A 23,885-nucleotide genomic window follows, 5' to 3' on the forward strand; every position below is an offset into this window, starting at 1 on the left:
AGTTATGCTGACAAAGATGAAGACTACTGGGACTCTATACTCTGGAGTGATGAGACCAAGATAAATGTTTTTGGAACTGATGGCTTCATACCTGTATGGCGTTGCAAAGGTGAGGAATACAAAGAAAAATGCATGGTGCCTACAGTGAAACATGGTGGTGGCAGTGTCCTTATATGGGGCTGCGTGAGTGCTGCTGGTGTCAGGGAGCTGCATTTCATTGACGGCATCATGAATTTACAGATGTGCTGCTCTATACTGAAAGAGAAGATGCTACCATCATTCTGTGCAACCAAAATGACAATGATCCTAAATACACATTTAAGGCCACTGTTGGATTTCTGAAGAAGAACAGGGTGAAAGTAATTCAATGGCCAAGTATGTCTCCTGATCTGAACCCAATCGAACACCTATGGTAAATTCTGAATAGACAAGTTGAGCATCACTTTCTATCCAGCATCCAGTCTCTAAAAGAGATCATTACTGAAGAATGGAAAAAGATAGATGTTGCAAAATGTTGCCAAATTGTTCATTCCATGCCTAGAAGACTTGGTGCTATCATTAAAAATCATGGACGGGGTATACTCATTTTTGCATCACCCTAATTTGAGTAAAGCTGAAAAATGTGTAATCTAAGTTATATTATTAACATTACTTTCATGTTATAAGTTAAACAGATGTTATATTAAACTTAGTCTTGTCAATATTTTGTTTTTGTGTTCATTGACATGTTGTTTAAAATGTTACTTTTCAAAGGGGGTTTACTCATTTACGCTGAGCACTGTACATTATACTGGGAAAGAGCAGGAAATGTAAAAACATATGACCACTGAGCAGCATGCTGATTGATGTGAAGGGTAGATAACACAGTTACACCCCAAATTAAAGATAATGTCTGACTGGTTACACTCTCTTTGGGATCTGGTCAAGCTGAAGTGATAAAAACCCATGACATGAAAAACCAGTCTAACCTGACCTATCCTATAATTCTGAGCTATAATTTGATAATTTCGATTTCATTTGGAGTCTATATTATTTAAGTTATAATATTTATTTAATATTTATATTATTCAAGTCTTTACCCAGCCTTAACAATTGTTTTTGAATAAAGAGCTATCCTGAAATATATCTATGAATAACTCCGCCCAGTCCAGTCATCAATCCATTATCATCCTTGATTGGCTTCCCAAGACAGTAACCTGGAAAACCATTTTAGCAAGCATGGAATCATGGAACTCCCATCCAAAGAAGCAACATGAGATCTGTATTAGCATTTCTTTAAGAAAACATATTATAAAGAACTAATGCATAATTTACCCAGATGTTTCCGTCCTGATGGTAGGGTTTCCAGTTCCTGCCCATGCCACTGTAAAGTAGCCGGTAGTGTGTGGTCCAGTCTGAGCTGCTATATCGGCCCTGAGTGGCGACGGCTGTCACCTGCTTCCTGCTGCCCAGGTCTACTTGCAGCCATGGATAATGATCAGTGTCGAGCGGTGACCAGCCTCCAGCACCTAAAGGTAGAGGTAAAGGATTTATGTACTATAATCAGAAGACATATACATTTCTCCAACTCATGGCTGATTTCACTTTTTCTGTTACTGACTACCACGAATCCAGTATATTCAGTAACTAGTGAATCAATAGAAAACGATGTAGTTGTCATTCATCGAAGATGAACGCAAAACTTTATTAAAGAAAAAAGACAAACGGATCCAAAACTGAGAGTCAAAAGACATTCAGGAATGTGCAACTAGCCAGCAAACAGCACCACAAGGATAAATCCTAAAAAGCCTAAAAATCAGGTAACAGGATGAGATCTGTATGAGAATATTATAACACAGAATAAAAGGCTTGGTAAGTTCAGGTAATTGTACACTGAGCATTACTTCACACAGAGCAATGAAACACAGGGAGATAAAAACAAAATGAATCAAGGGGCAAACTGAAAACAGGTGCGCAATCATGACACACTAGGGAGAAAACCAACAACAAGACATGGAAGGAAACAAGACATGAACCAAAACAAAGTGCACATGGCAACGTAAACCCCTGCCAACAAGGAAATAAGCAGTGCAGTGCTGAGAGCTGTGCCACGTGTTGAGAGCTGTAGACTCGAGACGGAAAATGTAACAGTAGTTATAATAGTATGAAATGTAAGTGTGGATGGGTTCATGTACTTTTTGAGCAGTAAATGTTATTTTGATTGGCCTGGCATTAACACAGAACATTTCCTTTTCTCACACACTGCAGAAAATTATTACAATCCTGCTGAATTCAGTGTTTTTAAAAAATCAAAGCAGTATTTTCTCTTACTCCTTATCTTTAGTTTCTGTGTCTTTAGTTGTAATGTCTTGTAAATGGTTTTATGGGAAGATGAAAAAAAAAAAAAGTTTTCCCCATAGTTGCAATGTGTATTTTTGTCTGCCTTGTTTTGAAAAGTAGCAAATGAATTATAATTCAAGATAAAGCTGCACAATGTATTCATTGTCACAAAATGTTTCATAAGACATTGGCACATCGCTAGCTAATGTGAATTTCATCATTTGCTTTATGACTTTTTCCCAAAGGTTAAAGAAATAAATCTGTAAGACCAAAGAAATTTGCAATGTGTGCTGTCCTTTTCATAGACACACACCTATGCATACGTATACATACAAAGGACACCTGATTTACATGACAGCTTTGGCTACTGTTTCATAAACTTATTACCAAGAACTGAATTAGCATCTTGGAGTGAAATGACTTGGGGTCCACCCTAGCATAAAATACATGTCTCACCCATCTGACACTCTGGTCATTATATGCTTTGAATTGGTATATATGGTATAAGTAGGTTATGAGAATTAGATCTAGAGGGGGAGAAATATATTGTGGAAGGGACCTTCATGTGGTCTGATCTGATCTCTTTCTCTCTCTCATGCAATCCCACCTGCATCCTATTCTGGCAATTCTGTCCACTGACCCTGTATTTTCTCTCCATTTTACACTCTTTGTATTCTTCTTTTTGTTTTGTATAGTAAACTCTGTCATTATTTATGCTTAAAATACTTCTTTATATAAAAATTAATAGAAATTTTTATATAATCCTTTTCTAGTTTCAGACATGTTTGAAAGTGACTTCTGAATAGTTATGATAAAAGGTTAATACTTTCAAGTTTAAATAAAAACCACTAAAAGTAAATTTAAAGTAAAGGAAATTAAATGTAAAAGTAAGTAAAAGTACATTGATTGTACTTTGAATGGCTTGCACATTGATAAAACCTCAATCAAGTCATTTGTTTAATAAATAGGCTATGTAAATTCATCTGAAACAGCCATTTTAGAATAGATGTAATTAAATGCTGAGGTTTTATCGTTTTCATACCTTAACACAAAAGTTGTTAAACTAAGTAATTACTGGAGACAGATAATTTAAGTCAATCAAATATTGTAGTCAGATCAGATGCATTTAACCTTCGGCTACAACTATTTACATCCTCATAGAAGAGCAGTGGACTAAGATAATATAATTTTATACTTAGTCCTACAAAACCCATAGGCAAGAGGACATTTAACATAGTGTGAAAATATCTGATATCCATACAGGCATGTCATAAGAAATACCCTGTGTATATTTAATGCAAGCCAGTGAGACGATTTAACATTTTTTATGAGACAAGATTTGCTCATGAAAAAAGGACTTTGATGTGTTTCCCATTTTCCGTGCTCGGGATGATAGCATGATGCCTTTTTCTCATAGACTTAAGTTTTACGCTTCAGAACATTTGACTCTTCATTCACTTGTTCTACTAACAAATCCACTCTTTGTGATTCTTTCACAAGAAGCAAAAATAAATGACAAAAATATTCAAAATATCTAAAAGGAAAAGCCTTGTGATATTAGATTCCACTGACAGACCAAAAGTATAAATATGTATCCTGCAGATTTTAGAGTTCTCATAGCCATTACTTGCCACTGGGCCTGAACTATATAAACAGCACCTGTTGCTGGAAAGCTTCAGATTTGGGAGCTTGCCAAAGACCATAATACTATCTTAAAAATTACTAGCCTTGTTGATAGGCGCATATATTCAGAGACAAAAACAGCAAGCTGTGGTGGATCTGGAGCAACCAACAAAGAGAGAGTCTTAATGGGGCCATATTGAGAGTTGCAGCACAGAAAGGAAGATGAGTAAAGTAGGTACAGATGAGAGGAAAGCCAGAGGACTGGGGCCTTACTGCAACCTGCTGCAAAGGCAGATGCTCTTTGAAGATAAGGGGAAAAAAGCAAGTCCCCTGGAAGGACACCTGAGCTCAGAAGATGGAAGAAGACAGCTCACAGAAGAAAGGAAATAAATAAAATCACTACTACAAAATTGTGGGAATTAATAGAGGGCCTAAGTAAAATGTAATTATTTAAAAAGAAAAAGAAATAAACAACTTTTGCCTTGTAATTGAGAAATCACAAGTTTGGCTGTGAGAGAGAGAGAGAGAGAGAGAGAGAGAGAGAGAGAGCAACATTTGGCTGTGCTCTTTGGGTAGAAAAGAACAGAGCAACACCAAACAATGGTCTGTGAGCCTGTATGCAAGAAGAAGGTAGTTAGCACTTTGAAGTTAGTTCAGCTACCCTGCGATGTAGTGTTAACAGCATTTTGAATAGATGTAGTGACTGGTTTTTGGAAGAAGCACAAACTAGCCTTCACTGGATGGTAGCTACTGTATGATTGTACCATGTGAAATAGTTGGTTGGTTGGGGGTGAAATGAAGAGGATATTACATTCCTAAACATGGACTATGGCTCAGATCAAATCTAGATAGTGCCACCTGATGACCATGAACAAAAAACCTCCAAATTCTCTGGATGGGCAGATCCTCAAAGTTTTATTCACTGGTTGTTGATCCCCAACATGGCTGTAAAAAAGGAAAATTTGAATTCTGGATACAGATAAAGAGAATTTTTTTTTTGCATTTCTTTTCTGCAACCTTTAAAATGACAAATTCGCTATTTATTTATTTGCAAAAAAATGTATAATATTGCGTCAAGCCTTTGTTTTTATAAATAGTGCAGGCAGGTTGGAATGGGTGGAGAAAGGTGTCGGGAGTTCTGTGTGATAGAAAAATATCAGCGAGAATCAAGGGGAAGGTGTACAAGACAGTGTATGGTTTAGAGGTCAAGCTGTATGGTTTAGAGACAGTGTCACTGAGGAAGAGACAGGAGTCAGAGCTAGAGGTAGCAGAGCTGAAGATGTTGAGGTTCTCTTTGGGAGTGACACGGTTGGACAGGATTAGGAACGAGTACATCAGAGGGACAGCTCATTTTGGCAAAGAGGAAGGCCAAAGAGGAGGTATATGGATGTAATAAATGAGGATATGAAGCAAGCGGGTGCAAGTGTAGAGGATGCAGAAGATAGGGATAGGTGGAGAGAGATGATTCGCTGTGGCGACCCCTGAAGGGAAAAGCCGAAAGAAGAAGAAGGTTTATTTTTACAACTCTTTATATTGTATACTACAATTGGTGACTGAATAAACTCTCTTGGTATAATCGCTTACGTAATGTTAATAAGTATTTTTATTCAAAATGTGTATTCAGAAGTGGAATATGGCAAATTACATCAGGGGCAATGAATGTGAAAAAGAAATTGTTTGCATGGCCTAGACACACAGCTGTCTCTCCACTGCAGGCTAAGAAGATTTAATTCTCTCAGGTAATTGATGTGGATTTTGGATGACTACTGAAGGAGGAGAAGGAAGGAATGAATAGGAAAATGAAGTGCAGGGATCAGTGGGTCCGTGCCTCTTATTAACGCCCCAATTTCATGCACGGCCACATTGGTATTCAGAAGAGACCTTGTTCGCGCCTGAATGCTGGTCACGTCTGCTTTCCCCCTCTGCCAACCTCCCTCACCTTGAACGCTTCCCAGCTCTCCCTCTCATTAGCTTCCCACTAGTTGGCTATTCTGCCTGACCGTCTGTCTCCTGGCCTCCCCTCCCACTCCCTTTTCCCACTCCAGCTGTGAGGGACAAACAGGGTTACACTCGACAGGATTTTGACCTTTTTCTTCCAGTCTCCATCTCACAGATGAGCTGGTGCTAAATAGACGTCTCCAATCTCCACTGAATAAGAAGAAGAAGAGGAAAATAATGGTCATAGAGGGAAGTGACCATATGTGAAGTGTTTAAAAAGAAATAACACACACATAATGCTGTCATGTTTGGGAATACTATGAATATAAGTAATGAGTGTTATTATATATGGTTTATGGTAGTTATGGTTCCAAAAATACAGTACGGAATAAAACACGATGGGAAGTCTGGGAAAGAAATTGCATCCTTACACAAAGCAGAGTGTTTTATTTCACTACAATAATTTATTATTTATTATTAACATTTTTTTCATTTAAAACACCTCATACTGTTTTATTAATTATAAAGTTACATTTAACAATAGAGCAAGAATTACTGCCTGGTGCTGTTATAGAAAAGTAATGAACACCTCCTGATCAAAGAGCAATCAACTGTGCTATGGTATAAAAGTAAATAATAAATTTCACAAATGAATGTTTATTATATTTACCCAATGTGAACAAACATGCTTTAAGATAATTTAAAACTTGGTAAGGCTACAGAAAACAGTGTGTCATATCCCAACAACAGCTTGAAGTATTACAATACAATTCTGTACCTCCTTGGAAATAAGCACTCATCCCAATGTCAAATACTGTAGTATAATGTGCAATTCTGCATATTGTGTCACTTATAAGCACAAAATAAAACTGCTTAGATAAGGACTGCTTGTCCTAGTGTATCTAATGAGTCTTTTTCAGTGATTAGGTCTGGATGTACCAGATAAGTGACCGAAGCACGAATGCCAGACTGAGAAGCTATGAACTCTATGAGCAGCTAACCGTCTCCCATCAATAATATTTTGTGAGAGTGTGGAAAGAACCAATGGGAAATTGTTTGTTGATAATCAGTCTCATGACAGCTGATGCTAATTGTCTGTGACAGACGTCAGATTTCTTCCAAATTCAATATAGCTGAGATTTAGGCTAGTAAAATTCATGACAAGAAAATAAGACTCCATTCAGTCAGTAATTTATTAACATTTGCGTCTGAGTTACACGACCCAATTATCCAACCAGGCTGCTAATCCAAAATCTGATCAAAATGAAAGAATATTCCTCATATCTGATGATATTATGAAAGCAAATAGCAAGAACATGATGATATACATTCAGACCTGTGTGATAAGCACAGAACTCATGGTAAAAGATGGACGTCTGCTTCTGTTCAATTCATTTGCCTTTTACTTTTATAGTGATTTTAACAATTGTACCATAGCATCCATACAGATATCCAGAACAGATATCCAGATATAACATTTGAATTTAAATTTATTTATAAGGAGTAAGCCAGAGTTGGTGGCTTGAAGGAAATATTCTCTAAGGCAAAAAGAGGAAGTCATTCAACTTCCACAACTGTCTACTATAAAGTCAAGTAGTGGTAAGAGAATGAGTTTCATTACAGTTTTAAGTTTCTTGTATCGATCTGTAGTTTACTTGAGTATAAATTGTTCTTAGCAAGTGCTGAAAGAACACCAATTGAAAGGTACCATCTTCAGTTAACCCGAGGTGATCTGTAAGCTATCCATGTACATGAAGATATCCATCTTTAAATTTCCTCTTAGAGCATTTTATTCTAGTTTGTCCAGTTGGGTCATGGCCACTACAGACAATTCTTCCCCAAGCCACCAGAGGGCACTTGCTCTCCGAAATTCTTCTTTTGTAGTCTGCTCCATTTCCTCTCTTGATTGTGCTTCATATAGTTTTATCTTGAGTTTTCTTTTTCTAGTCTAATTCCTTGTTTTCCTAGATTTTTAAGTCCATCTTAACTCCATAACAAACAGACTGGTTCCGGTATTTTATATTATCTTTAGTTTTTATTTATTGAGAAAAATGCACTTCTATTTTGTCAGACAGTGCCTTGCATAAGTGGCCTTTGAATTATACATCATAAATGTACACAAAATAACCCACAGTAATAAGGTGGGGGAATCAGTACAGTTAATAGGTATTAATAAATTAAAAATTGCAAATGTATTCTCCCTGTCGATCTGAAAGCCTTAACCAGCTGTTATGTGAAGTCACATAATTAGCTGAACATAGCCCATCTGTGTGCAGATCCACAGCTGAGATGAACAACCACAGCCTAGATACTGCACAAAGCTGGACTTGATCCCCATAGTGAAACATGATAATGGTAGCATTATGTTGTGAGAATGCTTTTAATGAGTTGGATACAGGGACTTTGGTCTGGGTTGAGGTTAAATACAGGCAACCATACATGAAGACCTGTTCTCCAATAAGACACAAGCCCTTGTGCTTGTGGGGTGGGGTACTTCAAAACCAAGAAAGACAATCTGATTGGCACTTTGTGATAGTGAGTCATAGACTTCAATTCAGCATTCCTCAGCATCTCATTGAAAATATGAACCTTCTGGGCCTGAACAACTCCCTTGAGACCTCAAGTTCTTAAGATCACAAGTTTGCTGATGACATGACTTTAGTGGGTCTCATCCACAAGTACAAGGAGTCAACATAGATAGAGAAGGTGAAACAGTTAACAACCCGGTGTAGAGCCAACAACCTGTCTCTAAATGTGGACAAAACAAAAGAGATGATTGTTGACCTCAGGAGAACACATGGTGATATGTGTGCACATATTCTCCTCTGAATATCCATGGATCTGATTTGTGTAGATCGACAAGATCACCTAATTCTTTGGTGTTCACCTGGTGGAGAACCTCACCTGGTCCCTCAACATAAGCTCCATCTCCAAGAAAGCCCAGCAGCATTTCTAATCTCTGTGACACCACACATGCAAAGCCAGCAGCATTGTGTATGACCCCACACACACCTCACACAAACTCTACACCCTCCTGCCGTCTTGAAAAAGGTACCGAAGCATTTGGGCCCTCACAACCAGACTATGTAACTGTTCTTCCCCCAAGCCAGGGGCGATTCTAGAATTTTCATTTAAGGGGGGCTCAGCCCCCAATGAGGGTATAATTGTAAAAAATAAATAAATAAATAAATAAATAAAATAAAATAAAATAAAATAAAATAAAATAAAATAAAATAAAATAAAATAAAATAAAATAAAATAAAATAAATGTTTGACTAACAGGGTAGGATGGTAAACTTAATGCAGCATTCCACTGTATTGCATAGATGTGTATAACATTTGAGTACTAAACAAGCCAAATACACACACACACACACACACACACACTTGTCCTCTGATCCTCGCTGCGGTCTGCGGATTGAAGAACGCGCTGAAAGACGGAGAGGAGCCGAAGAGCCGCCGTTTTCATATGAAATTTAAAGTGGACTGAGGAGATCACCAATTTGTGTACAGTTTATGGAGAATCATTTATGGAGGGCTGAGTAGAATTATGGCCTAGCGACACCCAAGCCCCAAGCCATCAGACTGCTTAAATCCCAGAGACTGAAGTGACACCAACACACAAAACATATATTCAACTGTACTACAGATATAGTCAGACCCAAAGGTTTGCCAAAGAGTTGCCACGTAAACATGCTTCAGTTTCTACCTCTATGGGTCTGAATGTGCTGTTCGAACATGACCACTGCAGGAGAGCAGGCAAGTTTCACATTAATTTTGACTTTGTTATAGTCCTATTTAGTCTAAACTGAAAAAAAAACCCTTTTCACCTGAAAAAATGCCTTTTTGGGAGAACCTCTCCAGTGCCATCTTTAATAAATATAGTTAATTGAGGGGAAATACTGTATGCTTGTGTAACACACTGACAAAGTTTATTTCACATTAATGAACTCAAATGGACTCTCTATTCTCTATACCTTGAGAGAAAGCTAGGGTGACTTGTCAGCACATATTTCAAGTGGAAAAGTGATATCATGTTAGATGTGAGAAAGAGCCAGGGCTTCCAGGGTGTCAGTAAATACAAGAAAGTTGAAAACAAAAAACAGGTGCACAACTGTCAATTATTGTAGATTCGTGTCAACTGGCTCATCATATTTTTCCTTGGGGTAAAGGAAGATTTTCTATTTGCATATACTTGAGTGAAAACTCATAGCAGTTCCTACAAAATATGTAAAGGCTGACATATGCGCAATTCTTATTAAGATTGCGTATATATTTTACAAGATGTGTTTAATGCTAGTAACACTGTTAAGTGTCAGTAAGAGTCAGTATTATACATTTTTCAAGCGCAAGTGCAATAGTCTGTGTATGTTTATACTATATGTATACATATACATAGTAGAAATATATGTAAACAATAGGAATAGCAGTTACGTTGCAGCAGCACAGTGCAAAAAAATAAAGCACATCCAGAACCAAGCTTCAGTTAATGTTCATATCAAATATCAGAAGGAAGAAAAAGTGTGCTCTCTGTGACTTTAACGCTGGCATGGTTATTGGTGTCAGATGAGCCGGTTTGAATATTTCAGAAACTGCTGAACTCCTGGATATCTCACACAACAGTCTCTACAGTTTACACCAAAAAAAAAAAAACATTCTGTGAGTGGAGGGTTTGCAGGCTAAAATACCTTGTTGATGAGAGAAATCAGAGACTGTGACCAGATCAGACTGGACTAAGCTGACAGAAAGTCTAAGTATAATGCACTCTTTACAACTGCGGTGAAAAGCATCTCAGAATGCAGCCAAGCCAAGAACAAGAATCTGAGGCTATCATGGGCGCTGATTCACTAAAACTTGACAAATGAAGACTGGAAAAAGACTAAGTGATTTTTTTTTGTTTTAGATTATTGTTAATAGCTGACAGGAATAGAAGCTAATGTGGTCTTCTGCTGTTTTAGCCCATCCACATCAAGGTTCAAAGTTTTATGCATGTTAAAATGCTTTTCTGATAACCACAGTTGAAAAGAGTGATTATACGAGTTAATATATCCATCCTGGAAAGCTTGAACCAATCTCGTCATTTTCCTTTGATCTCTCTTATCAACAAGCTATTTTCAACCACAGAAATGCCACTCAGTCAGTGTTTTTTGTTTGTGCAAAATACTGTGTACAGATATTTATGAAAATCCCAGGAGATCTCAGCAGTTTCTGAAATACACAAAACAGCCCATCCAGTACCAACCACTATGCTATTATTAAAATCACAAAGATCACACTTCTAATGTTTTTTGTGAACAATAACTGAAGCTCTTGACCTGTATCTTCATGATTTTATGCATTGTGTTGCTGCCACCTGATTGGCTCATTGATTAGCTGCAAAAGTATCCCTTATGCCACCAAAACAACTCTGACCCATCAAGCCCTGGACTCCGCAAGACCTCTAAAGGTGTGTTGTGGTATCTAGCCTAAAGATATTAGCAGCAGATCTGTAAATCCAGTAAGTTATGAGGTGGGGCTCCCATGGATTGGACTTGTTTGTCCAACACATTCCACGGGTGATTGACTGGAATGAAATCTGGGAATTCAACTCTTTGGACTCTTTGTCATGTTCCTTAAACCATTCCTGAAAAATATTTGCTGTGTGGCAAGGCCATGAAGAGGTGTATTGGTCTGCACAATGTTTAGGTAAGTAATCTGTATGAAAGCAACATTCACATGACATCCTAGCAGAACACTACCCAGAGCATCAGACTGCATCTGCCAGCTAGCCTTCTTCCCATAGTGCATCCTAGTGCCATCTCTTACCCAGATAAGCAACACATACGCACTCCAATGTCCAAAGGATGTGAAAAAACTGTGATTCAGACCAAGTCACCTTTTTCATTGTTCCTTCTTCACACTCCTGACCCTTCTGTGGCTAAATAGCCCCACACCCAGCAAGTAGGGTGTTCTGACACCTTTCTATTATAGCCAGCATTAACTTTATGAGAAATTTGTAATACAGTAGCACTCTTGTGTGATTGGACCAGACAGGCTAGCTTTCACTCCCCATGCGCATCAATGAGCCCATGACCCTGAACTTGCTGTTCAGTTGCTGCCTAATATATCCACCCCCTTGACAGGTGCAAATGTAATGAGATGATCAATGTTATGCACTTCACCTGGCATTGGATCTAATGTAATAGCTGATTGGTTACATTATTGCTACTTTAAGTGTGTGTGTTTGTGTGTGTGTGCTCTCACCTCCTCTTCTGTTCAGTTTGGCGTATCCAGGAGCATATCCAGTGGTAAACACAGATGAACCACTGAAGGCACTGTGGGAAAGAGGTGTGGCTAAGGCTTCATCACACTTGTCTATGGAAAACAGAAAAAAAAAACATCACTACACTGATGTGAATTTTCATTAAAAAGAATAATTCTTCACGTTATAGTTAAAGCACTGAAACACTGTCCCCACTGTCCACTGATGTGAAACATTAAACAGGAATTACAGCAATGTCAGAATGGGCATGCAGAAAACTTGCCACTGCCAAACTTTTTAAAAGAGTGGCAGCTCTTACAAGCAAGCATTCACTCACAAAGAAGTACAACGTTAACAGATTAGATTGTAATTTGTAATCAATGTGAAATTTTTGAATTTTTATAAATGGCTCCGGCTTTTCCAAAATGTCGAAATGCTTCGTTTCACACCCAGACAGACACGATAACCAGAAGCAAGTCTATGATTATTATCCTAATTCAATAAAGTAGGCTAAGATCAAAATCAGTAAAAAAAAAAAAAAGACCTACTGAAAGGAAGAAACAGCTGTGCAAACAATATTCTCAAGATTTTAAAATGACAACCAAAAGCCTTTTGACAACAATAAGAAATGGCAGACAAAGGTGAGAACAAGATATAGACATTTTACAAAACGTTTTTAAAAAAAGACCTAAAATCACAATGTTATATAAAACATATTGTCATAATAATGGATAGATATAGGACCATTAGACTAATTCACTGTCAAAGAACACCAAGTAATACCTTTGCACAATGAAATGTTGACAATGCAAACATAAGTGCAAGGGTGTGTAAATGGAGACAATCTTGCACAGCTGTTAGTTAGAGAAGTGCAGGTTTCCTATGGGTTCATTAGATTCACCCCACCTCCCACAAACATGCTGGTAGGTGGATTAGCGACACTAAAGTGCCCCTAGGTATAAATAAGTGTGCCAATATGTGTGTTGATAGTGGCTTGCAAAGTATAGCCTTCTCATGTCCAGTGTTCCTGTGACAGATTCTGGATACACCATGAACCTGACCAGGATAATACAGGTACACTGATGTATATGCAAAAAAGCCACCAAGACACACTAACTGGGCTGTACTGGCCAGTCTAGAAGTTATCCATGACACTAAAAAACAAAAAAAAGTTCCATGACACTCATGCTGAAGGATAAATTTATTTAATTAAATGTCTAACATGCATCATAGTTACAGCTTTATATCGGTGGCTTCCAAACTTTGCAGATTTCTTCTTCAGACTAGATCAACCATAAATGGCACATTGAACTAGTTAGCTGACATACCCAAGTTACAAAATAGCTCTGGGAAAATGCTTCAACACATCAATACAGCTGAAAATCCAAATGAAGAAATCCAGGGCAATAAAGTTGTCATACGTTAAAGCAGTTCTGAGCTCATGTTCAGAAGGAAAGACAGATAAAGTGCATTTAGTGTATCTGCATTGATAACATGTCTAAATCTTCCAGAGACAGTTAGAAAGGGGAGAGAGAGGGGAAAGGGAAAAGAAAGAGAGGTAGCTGACAGCCCAGAGAAGGTTATTGTGATTCATAATGAGTGTCTGTGACATTTCAGCATGATTGTGGGACTCTCTAAGTAGAAATTCAAAAAGGGGCATGTTGACTAAAAGCTATGTTCTTATTCTATTGGGGTATGTGGCATTATAACATCTCAAAAAAAAAAAACCCAAACAAACAAACAAACTTGTTGGCAAGTGGAAGAAAGACTCTAAATTGCCCCTAGGTCTGGTGACCTGTGATAGACTGGCATCCCATCCAGGGTGTATATCCATCTGCCTCACACCCAATGATCTGAGAATAGGCTCTGCATTCCTGAATATAAGAAATGTGATTCCTGGCACCATAGAAAATAAAATGCCACATCTTACAGCACATGGCCAAGTGTAAGGAACCATCAACCAAGGTGATGCCAGACTACACAAAAATGAACAACACCACATGGTGCCAAAAAAGAAACAGGACATAAGCACACAAGCCTGGAGGCCAGTCCTCTCTGACCATGCCTGACAGCTTGTTCAGGGCAAAATAAAAGGCTGCATACAAAACTTCTGGTCTGATGAGCTCCTGTGTTGAGACTTCTATACACAGAATTGATTCTGGGTTTGAAGAAGGCATTATAATCAGAGCTTTGCTTGAGTTCTTTACTTTTGTTTGATACTGATTCACTTTCCTACCCAAACAGAACAGGGTTTTCAGGAGGACCAGTGATTTCACACTTAATCAAATGTACCAAACATGCAAACAATTGAATCCCATAAAAATAAAAAAAAGATGCAAAAAGATTTTTCTTTCTTTCTCTCTTACACATAAGCAGATACTGTCCCTGCAGGTTCACTGGAAGAAACTTGCTCCTCAGCATGTCCCTTAGGAGGCACTGTCACCTCAAGGACATACCAATGCAATATCACAGACTTCAAACCAACAGCCTGCACTGCACCTAGCAGCTGAACTATTACAGCAGGCATAAGATATTACTCTCTCTCTCTCTCTCTCTCTCTCTCTATCTCCCTCATTTCCAGTCCCCTTTGTCTAGTACCCTTTTTTCCTTAAATTCTTCCCATAATCTTCCTCGTCATCTTCATATATTTCCTCTGTCTCCTTTTCTTTCTCTATCTTGTTATACTATATTCAAGCACCCCAAAACTAACTAAACTAGCCATTAACATTAAACTGTGAGAAAAATGACATAATTTGTACAATTATTTACAAATAGAAAAATTATAAATTATGATTGCTTAAATATTCACCCCACTTGCTGGGAAACATCTAAATTAGTTCCAGCTGCCAGTAGAAGTCACAATTCACCACACGTCACATAATTAGTTAAATACTGTCAACATGTTATGGAAATGAAGTGCCACATGACTTGTCTGATTTGAAACCCTTTTGCTTATTGTGGGGCACAGGTTATCCACATTAGACCTCTGACTTGGCTCCACCCATCTTGTCCAGCTTTTCTGTGCTGAATATTCTCAAATAATTAATCACTGAATCTTTCTCTGTTCCTCTCTTACTGAAGGACCTCTAGATCTGCCAGATCTTCATTGCAGGTATGCCCAGTGAAATGCCCTCTTTTAATGAACATTTGTAATTTATCTGTCATGGCCCTCATTGTTTTCCATTTTCAGATCTATACAGAAATATAGATTTAATGTTGGTATTAGAGTTTGGTCTTTTGTTGTTTTATACTGGTCTTAACGCCAAAAGGCTGTCCTTGTCTTGTCAGTACTTTTTTGATATCACTGAATCTGATTCAGTGTTTTTCCCCACAGCACTTCACAGGTAGGCCACTATATCTCCTGGTTCTGTCCCTTAGTAGCCTTGGTACGAGCGTACTCCTAACATCATTGGTGAGTAGACAAATTCTTGTCTTATGCCTGTATCCATTGTGAATGGTTCTGTCCCATGCCCATTATGTAACATGTTTATAATAAAACACAAAAGCCACCAAGACATGATAACTGGACTCTGGCAAGTCTAGAAGTTATCACTGACACTAAAAAACATTCTCGTGCTGAAAGGATAAATTAATTTCATTCCTGTCAACAGGACTGCAAGAATGGATCCCTTATAATTGATAAATGTCCTGATTATTTGACTAAGGCAATCATGCTGCTTAGTTACAGCTTAGTTATACCTCATACACTGCAGACTTCATCTTCACAGTAGATCAACCATAAACGGCACATAAATGGCTAAAGCAGCTGACATAGACAAGCTACAAAATAGCTCTGGGAAAATACTTCAACACATCAAGATAAATGAAAATCCAAATGAAGAAAACCCGAGCAATGAAGTTGTCATACGTTAAAGCAGTTCTGAACTCACGTTCAGAAAGAAAGACAGATAAAGTGCATTCGGTGTATCTGCACTGATAACATGTCTACATCTTCCAGAGAGACAGCCGGAAAGGGGAGCGAGAGGGAGAGAGGGAAAAGAAAGAGATGTGGCTGACAGCCCCGAAAAGGTTATTGGGATTCCTAATGAGTGTCTGTGACGTTTTAGCATGATTGTGTTAACTTATAAACTCCCTGAGTGGAAATTCAAAAATGGACATGTTGACCAAAAGATATATTCTTACTCTGTGAGGTCTGTGAGGCATTATAACATCTCAAAAATCATGCTAGCAAGTGGAACAGTGTCAGAATGGTTCTGTCCCATACCCATTATTTCACATAATTATAATATTAAATACATCTATTATGTTATTAGAAATTATACCTAAATAATACAAAAAGGCCAAGAAGTTGTTAAAACAAGTCTGGAACAATGTTCTCAAAAAGTTTCTGTCAAGGACAGGTTTTAAAAAGATCCCAAACGCTGAACATCTCACAGAGCCCCATTAAATCCATTATTTAAAAAGAAATGGAAAGACTGTGGCACAACCAGGACTTTGCCTAGAGGAGAACATCCACCATCCACCAAAAGCCAGTGACCTGTTAAATTAATAAAAAAAAACAACAACCAAGCTTAACTTTATAAAGCTACTACCATTATACATCACTGTGAGGATGGTATGACGTCTCAGGCTGATAAGCAACAACAGAAAGATATTATGTATACAAATGATGCCAAATAGAGCATGTGTTTTCTCCTTCCCCTTGCCAGAGGATGTCTCATTACCGTTAGTCAGTGCTTGTCCTCTCCTCCTCTTACATTCACAGCCATTTTACATTCTGCCAACACTGCCACTTTGATAAACCACTCACACTAATTTTATACTGAAAATTAATTCCATATGCACTGCATATTAATTACATTTGTTATTAAACAGAAATGATATAAAGTTATAGAGCCATCAAAGAATTTATTAGGGAACAGAAAAGTAAATAACAGTATATATGATTAAGAATGACTTGTATTTAGTATTAAAGACATTGTATAGATATTCTATAGAATCTATAGGTATAATTAAAGAAAGTTATGCTTAATGTTATTGAAAGGAAAGTTCACCTAGGGCTTTAAATTTATTTTCTGATCAAACATTGAAGATCACTGAATTACCATGCCTCTATGGTTGGTAGATTTCCTTGAAGAGAAGGGCCTATGACTGTTGTACAGTAGGGAAGAATCACTTCCCTTCATACCTGAATTAAATAAAAAGACAGGAATAGAAAATGTGGACTTAAGAAGGAGACTTAAGAGGTTTTTTTTTTGTCTTTGCTCTCGGGTGTAAATTAATGAATCCTGTCCTTCAACATACCAAATAATGTGAGCAAATTTTGTAAATTTACAATAGCAAGATCATGTCATAATTACTGTTTCTGTTTAACTGAACCATTTCTAAAACTGGTATTTTTGCATACAAAAAAAAACAAACATTTTTATATTTATATCTGAAAAATTATGATAACCAAGAACAAAAGTATGCTCAAAAGTAGCACATTTTAATACAGTCAGATGGTAACCCATCACACAAGAAACATTTAATGCCTACCAGACAACTAAGACTACCTTTTAAAAATGTTCAATCACATCTGTAAACAAAATCCTGTTTCATCATTCCTGAATGTCAGAGAGGCTGGGTGTTTGACAGGAAAATGATAACATCAAATGCTATCCTAAAGAAAAATTTAGGTCATAGACTTCACTCAGTGAGCACAAGGCAAACGGTGGCCTCGTATTGTAAGGAATCCAACAATAAGGCCAACATGACTCGGGATTGTAGTGGACATCACAGTCTTTATCCTATTTTATTGTTTTAGTGAATACTTCACTCTGTTGTAGGCCCTTAGGACTATTCTTAGCTGAATAAACATCCCAGCAAATATGGAACCATGGTCTCAGCTCTTCATGAAAGAGTAAATTCACCACACTAGAGTAGACTTCTACCTAAAAACTGTTGCTGTAACTTTGATGCTGATATTTCAACACAAATCATTTCATCACACTGTACTACACTGACCTGTTTTGAACAAACCCATTATTTATTGGCAACCAAAAGAGGACTGGTTCCCTTTTGAGTCTGGTTCATCTCAAGGTTTCTTCTTTAAGTCTTCTCACAGTTTTCCTTGTCATTGTTGCCTCTATACTTATAAAAGCAATCATGACCTTATGTTGCATTACAAATTGAGATAACATCCAAGTTTCTACAATAAATTTTCTACAATGAAGTCTACATAATTTATTTAAAGAATACCATAAACCTTCCAGTATTAACCTATTTACTTACAGATTCATGCAAGGCAGCTGTAGCATAAAAGCTATTGTTAAAAGCGCTATTCAATTAAAATTTAATTTAATTTAATTACAATTTGTCAAATAACAATTTGACAAAAGGTTTCAACACAAAGATCTGTACATGAAGCACCTGCCTTCTGCTTCTCTTCTGAGTGTAATTGGTCCATGGTAGGTACACTGACAGACAATAAATATGCATGTTTATATGAACTCCATTTTCCAGGACACAGTATTAAGCAAATCGGTTCTGCTTGCACACCCTGTTTAAAAGAGAGCAAGACAATCAATGCTCTACTTTCTGTAGAAGGCACGAATGTGTAATTAAGTAATATTAAGTAATAAGCAATTCTCTGGTTTCCTGTTATCTCCCATCAAGATGCCAGAAGGGTGGAGCAGCTATGTTAAAGATGTAAATAAGTGTGTGTGTGTGTACTGTGCCCTGTAATGCACTGAAATCCAATTAAGTGTGCTTCTCAGACTCATGCCCATTGTTCCTGGGATAGGATCCAGATCCACCACACTAACCCATAGTAAAGTGTGTACTGATCATGGATGAATAAATGAAATTTGGTAGTTTGGAAGATTTAGCACAATACTGAGAGTTAACAAACAGAGAAGAACCGTCTGCTTACCTTCATTTATTAATGACAGCTTCAATCAGTTTTTAACAACACACAAAAAAAAATCCTTGTAAAACATGATATCACCGTCTGTGACAAATGAACCATATACAGCTCTATATGCAGTTATACCCAAAAACATCTGAATAATAAATAAGAAAACATTATATTTCAGGCTCAATAGGATCAATAACCTGGTTCAGCTCAATTCATCACTACATAAACGCTTCAAATGTTTCTGTTCCAGGAACTGCATTTCCAGGTGATGATAGGGCTGATAAGTGATAAGTAATCCAATCTGTATCAAGATTATATAAAAATAATCAATAATTCTGTGTCTTAAAGTCTTATTTTGTTCAAAACGTGGTATTTCCATTATTTGGTTATAGCAGGATGACACATGCAGAACCCATGTGTGAAATTGTTCTTTTTTTCATAGTGAATAAACCTAGAGTGGAAATAACAGATGGAGGGAGAGGGACACCACTGACCTTTTTGTATTTGAAAAAAAAAAAAAAAAAAAAAAAAAAAAAACTAAAACAACAACTTAGGGATAAATAAAAATACATTTAAATATAAGTCTAATATTTATTTTGACCTTTTTGTTCTATATTTCTTATGTTTTGTAAAGCTGCTGTTTAAACAATGTCCATTGTTAAAAGCGCTTTACAAACGAAATTGAAAACATAAAAAAAGGTAAAGAAAAGTGAAAGTTAACTTTAATTAACAGAAAAATTAACGAAAGACCAGAGCTGCAGAACATCCACCAGGAATGATGAAACTGTCCCCCTCAATTAGATATAAAATGTCTCTTCACTTGGTTGGAAACTCTACTTATATAAGTTCTATCAGATATATAAAAGCCTGTCAGGGGTCCTTTTTATGTCCTAACCAGCTACAGCTGGAAATCAGATGAATCTGTAGGGAGCCATGGCAAGAATTAGCGTGCCAAGGAAATTCGATAGTTTGCTAATCACACTGTTGTAGATTCTCACTTCTCTTTCCCTTCTTTCCCTCAAAAAACCTCTGTACTGAAGGAATATTATTCAGCATCCTTAAATGATTTGTTATCTCTCTCTATATGTCATCTCACGTTATTTATATATTTTTAGCCCTGTTTTTGTGAGTATTATTTGCCTTTAATGCTAGCTCTGTTGTTTGGGTGCACTTAATGTTTCACCCTTTTGTGTGCTGATGCTGTTTTTGTGGTCATAAACTGATTACATTACTAAGAGTTGGAGCTGCACAAGACAGAGATGTGATATTCCCTGTCCGCTGAACATATTTATGACTAAAAATGTCATTCCTCGCTAAAAGAAACTAGTTTATTTACCCAAAAGGTAAGTAAATACAATATTTATTTTACAAGTGACTTTTTTCATTTGAACCAAATAAGATCGAACAGCTCAGCTATGGTTACACCTAAACTTTTCTAAAGCATCGTTTTTGACAAACGCTTCTATTTCAACCAATGTTTAGATAATCAGTTTATTTACAAAGTAGTCCTCATTATCAATGCTGTTCATGTATCAAAGCCAGACAAATTTGTACTGCTGTTTTTCCTATGACGGGTTATGCCACACTTTGTAACCCCTTGCAGTGCAACTTACGCAGCTCCTTACAGTGATTTAAGTAACTGTAGATTGCTGGTATTCTAAATAATAATGCATGTACATGTTTCAGTGTTAAGACATGGAAAATATAGTTCCAGGAAAGTGACAGCCAACTTGTTCGTATCACCATAAAAATCGGAAAATGGTAAATGCATTGGAAACACTCGGGTCCTAAAGGGAATGAGAGGAGCCGGTATGATTGGATTTTAGCAGAAGCACACCTAATCAAAGCTAGTGGTGATAGCTGATGGTCACCAGGTTGTGTACTATGAGAGCACAATTAGTGTTTTACTAATCATTATTTAGCCTTTAAGCCGGCAAATTCAGAAACAGTAGACATACACAACACTTACCTAAGAATAGAGAAGATAAAACAATGAACCAAATAACTGCTATATTCACTACTTATATGCATAATTATTAGCTATAGATTAATGATTAATTTACCACCTTTTTTGAAGCCTTAACTCATTTAGAGTGAGAAGTCAGCCAGAAGGTAATTTGAGGAAAAACCTCAATAATTGGGCTTCCTTTCTGTGCCTGTGGTAGAGCTCATATATAAAGTGAAAGCTTTCACATACTAATGAGAGACAGAGTCTGAAAACGTTAATGTATGGAGCACTAAAGCCAGGATGCTTTGTTACTACAGCCTCCTCTATTTAAAACAACACTCAAACAATCATTCCAATGCATCCCTTGTCCATTAGCACACATATTTTCATGGTTTCATTAGGAAATGTGCAGTAAAATGAAAGTGCGTGCTTCTGCTCCATCCTGATGTAGAATGCTAATGCATTTTCTTTCTCTTTACAGAACCTATTAGTGTTGTAGGAGAGTTCCAAATGACATTAACGTTTCATGGAAATAATTATCCCAGAGCCTATGTAATGGAAGTACTTACACTTCAACATAGAAGAAAATTGGAATTTTAATTTAAGTCCAAATTCTAATTAAAAGCTTGACAATGGCAGCAACAAATAAATAATTGAATTGAATAATTCTGTATAATAAAATGTATTAATAAATTGTGTAATAAGTATTACCATCAATCACTCCCTTCAGAGTTTTGTGCTACTGAGCTTTCAAAAATTAAAGCAATGTGAAGGAAACACGTGATATTCAAAGGAACTTGCAATTTTACAAAATTATCTCTGATTTTCAAATAATTTGGGCCAAGACACATTGGGTGACATTATCACAACGTGCATAGAGCTAAAGCCCTCTTTAATTCACCTGTATCAAACATGAGTACAGAAAGTAATTGATAGCAGTGATAAGTGATAGCAGTTTAAAAGAAGAATCCTCCTGTGCTTGCAGTTTTTATTAGTGCTAAACAAACCAACACTCCCCTTTTTTAACAACAATAACATACATATGACTCATTATGTTTTATTTTAATATAAAGACTCTTAAAACTTTAACCCTGTATATTTTCCGACTGATGATTACGGATATCCGTGACAAATACATAACACAATAACATCTTTTCTACAGTGAACAGGACTGGGTGATTAGACGATTATTAGAAATATGTGTTGCTGATGCTTGTCTGACAAAAATATTGGAAAGAAAAAAGAAAAGGGAGCCTGTGTTTTTGGAACTGAATTTATTTGGCTATATTCATAGTCAAATAACGTGACATTTAAATATTGGACATAAACGGCAAGAATTTATTGAATTCAGTTTTACTGTGCAACTTTTAAAGTAGATTTAGATAAAAGGAGACCTCAGAACTAAAAATGTAGACTCAGCAGATTGTTCTGATATGTATAAAATAACATTAATTACAATATTAATTAATCCAGTCCATTGTATTTAAATATTTATAATACCTTAGTACTTTGTATATATAATGTGTTATGGGGAAAAAAACTGAAAGCACAAAGACTAATGGCTTTTATCTCAATTTAGTCATGAGTTAATTCTTTACTACTTTGCATCATACATTCAGTTTCCTCTCTATTTAATTGGCTTAGATTATTTTGAACATTGCTAAAATGCAACCCAGAGAGAGAGAGAGAGAGAGAGAGAGAGAGAGAGAGAGAGAGAGAGAGAGCTGTCCTCCATTAAAATGTGTCATGCTGCAATCTTGTTCCAAGAGAAACCCTGTGACACTATGCACCCAATTAGCATCTTCAACCCACACTGCAAATGCTTGAAAGATGTGAGATAAGATCAGCAAATTGTGTTTTTGTGACAGAGGAGTGAAAATTAGTTACTGCACCTCAAATTGCCACTGGTTCATTGGTTCTGATCTTAGCACACAGACACATCATGTACACATTAGTTATGGATTAAATTTTGAGATGACAGGCTTATACACAGACCATTCAAAACATTTCCTGCTTCTAGAAGACAGTCATTTTTTATTCTTTTGTCTCTACATTTATATTTAAAAAAAATAAGGCTGTCTTCTGAATGTCTCTCTGACAAGGCAAGAAGATTTTCTTCTTTCTGAATGAAAAAAAAAAAGAGACTGGATTCAGCTCCTGGCTGAACAGATGCACCATGTTCATTAGAGATAGAACAGGTCAAATAAGATTAAACCTTCTGGGCTCACTTACATCCTTAAGACAGAGACATCACACTGTCTTCAGGCAATTAGGACTTTACAGCACAGCTAGATACTGCTGTTTGGAGCACAGTGTCACTCATGCTGCAGGATGAAAAAGAAAAGATCAGAGAATGAATGCTAGACTCGCTTACACAGCTAATAGTCCACAAAAGTAGGGCACTAGAAAGGTTGAATCACTGTTAAAAGAAATATGCATGGTCACACTATGGTGCTGTGGGTGTGCCGATATTCATTACGTTCTTAATCAAGCAGTATATTAATCTTGTATTCAATTAGGTCATTTTGGAACGCCTGGCTGAATTTATAAATCACTTTGAAAATGGTTTAAAAAAAATTGTCCATGACTATCTACCTACCAAACTGGGTTGCACTAAAATCCAAATTTCCTACTATTTAGAAATGTATCACAAAATCAGTAACATGCAGGATTTTTCCCCCTTATTTTCCCTCAATTTGGTCTTGTCAGTTCTCACCCACTGAGCTAACTCACCCCTATCACACGACATCTACCACCTGGGGAGGGTAACACTAGCACATTCTTCCTTCCTACAACAGGGCAAACACTTTTCCTTTATGCCGCTCAGAAGCATTTACGTGCGTACAATCAGGATATTAATTTATTCATTTTCAACTGCTTTATCCTGGTCAGGTTACACACACACACACACACACACACAGACACACAAGGTGGCAATATACATTAGATGGGACACC

The 23,885-nt window shown here is 36.9% G+C and overlaps 1 protein-coding gene across 1 annotated transcript in view; it reads right to left on the reverse strand.

Moving 5' to 3' along the window:
- LOC131344581 (contactin-associated protein-like 2) overlaps positions 1-23,885 on the reverse strand; it is a 234,823-nt gene that overhangs the window by 132,801 nt on the left and 78,137 nt on the right. Inside the window, exons 2-3 of the mRNA XM_058376980.1 lie at positions 12,124-12,234; positions 1,315-1,508 (exon numbers count right to left, since the gene is read on the reverse strand). Of these exons, the coding sequence (XP_058232963.1) occupies positions 1,315-1,508; positions 12,124-12,234 (305 nt within the window). The remainder of the gene's footprint in view (positions 1-1,314; positions 1,509-12,123; positions 12,235-23,885) is intronic.

This window comes from Hemibagrus wyckioides, linkage group LG23, assembly GCF_019097595.1.
Source record: "Hemibagrus wyckioides isolate EC202008001 linkage group LG23, SWU_Hwy_1.0, whole genome shotgun sequence".
NCBI lineage: Eukaryota > Metazoa > Chordata > Actinopteri > Siluriformes > Bagridae > Hemibagrus > Hemibagrus wyckioides.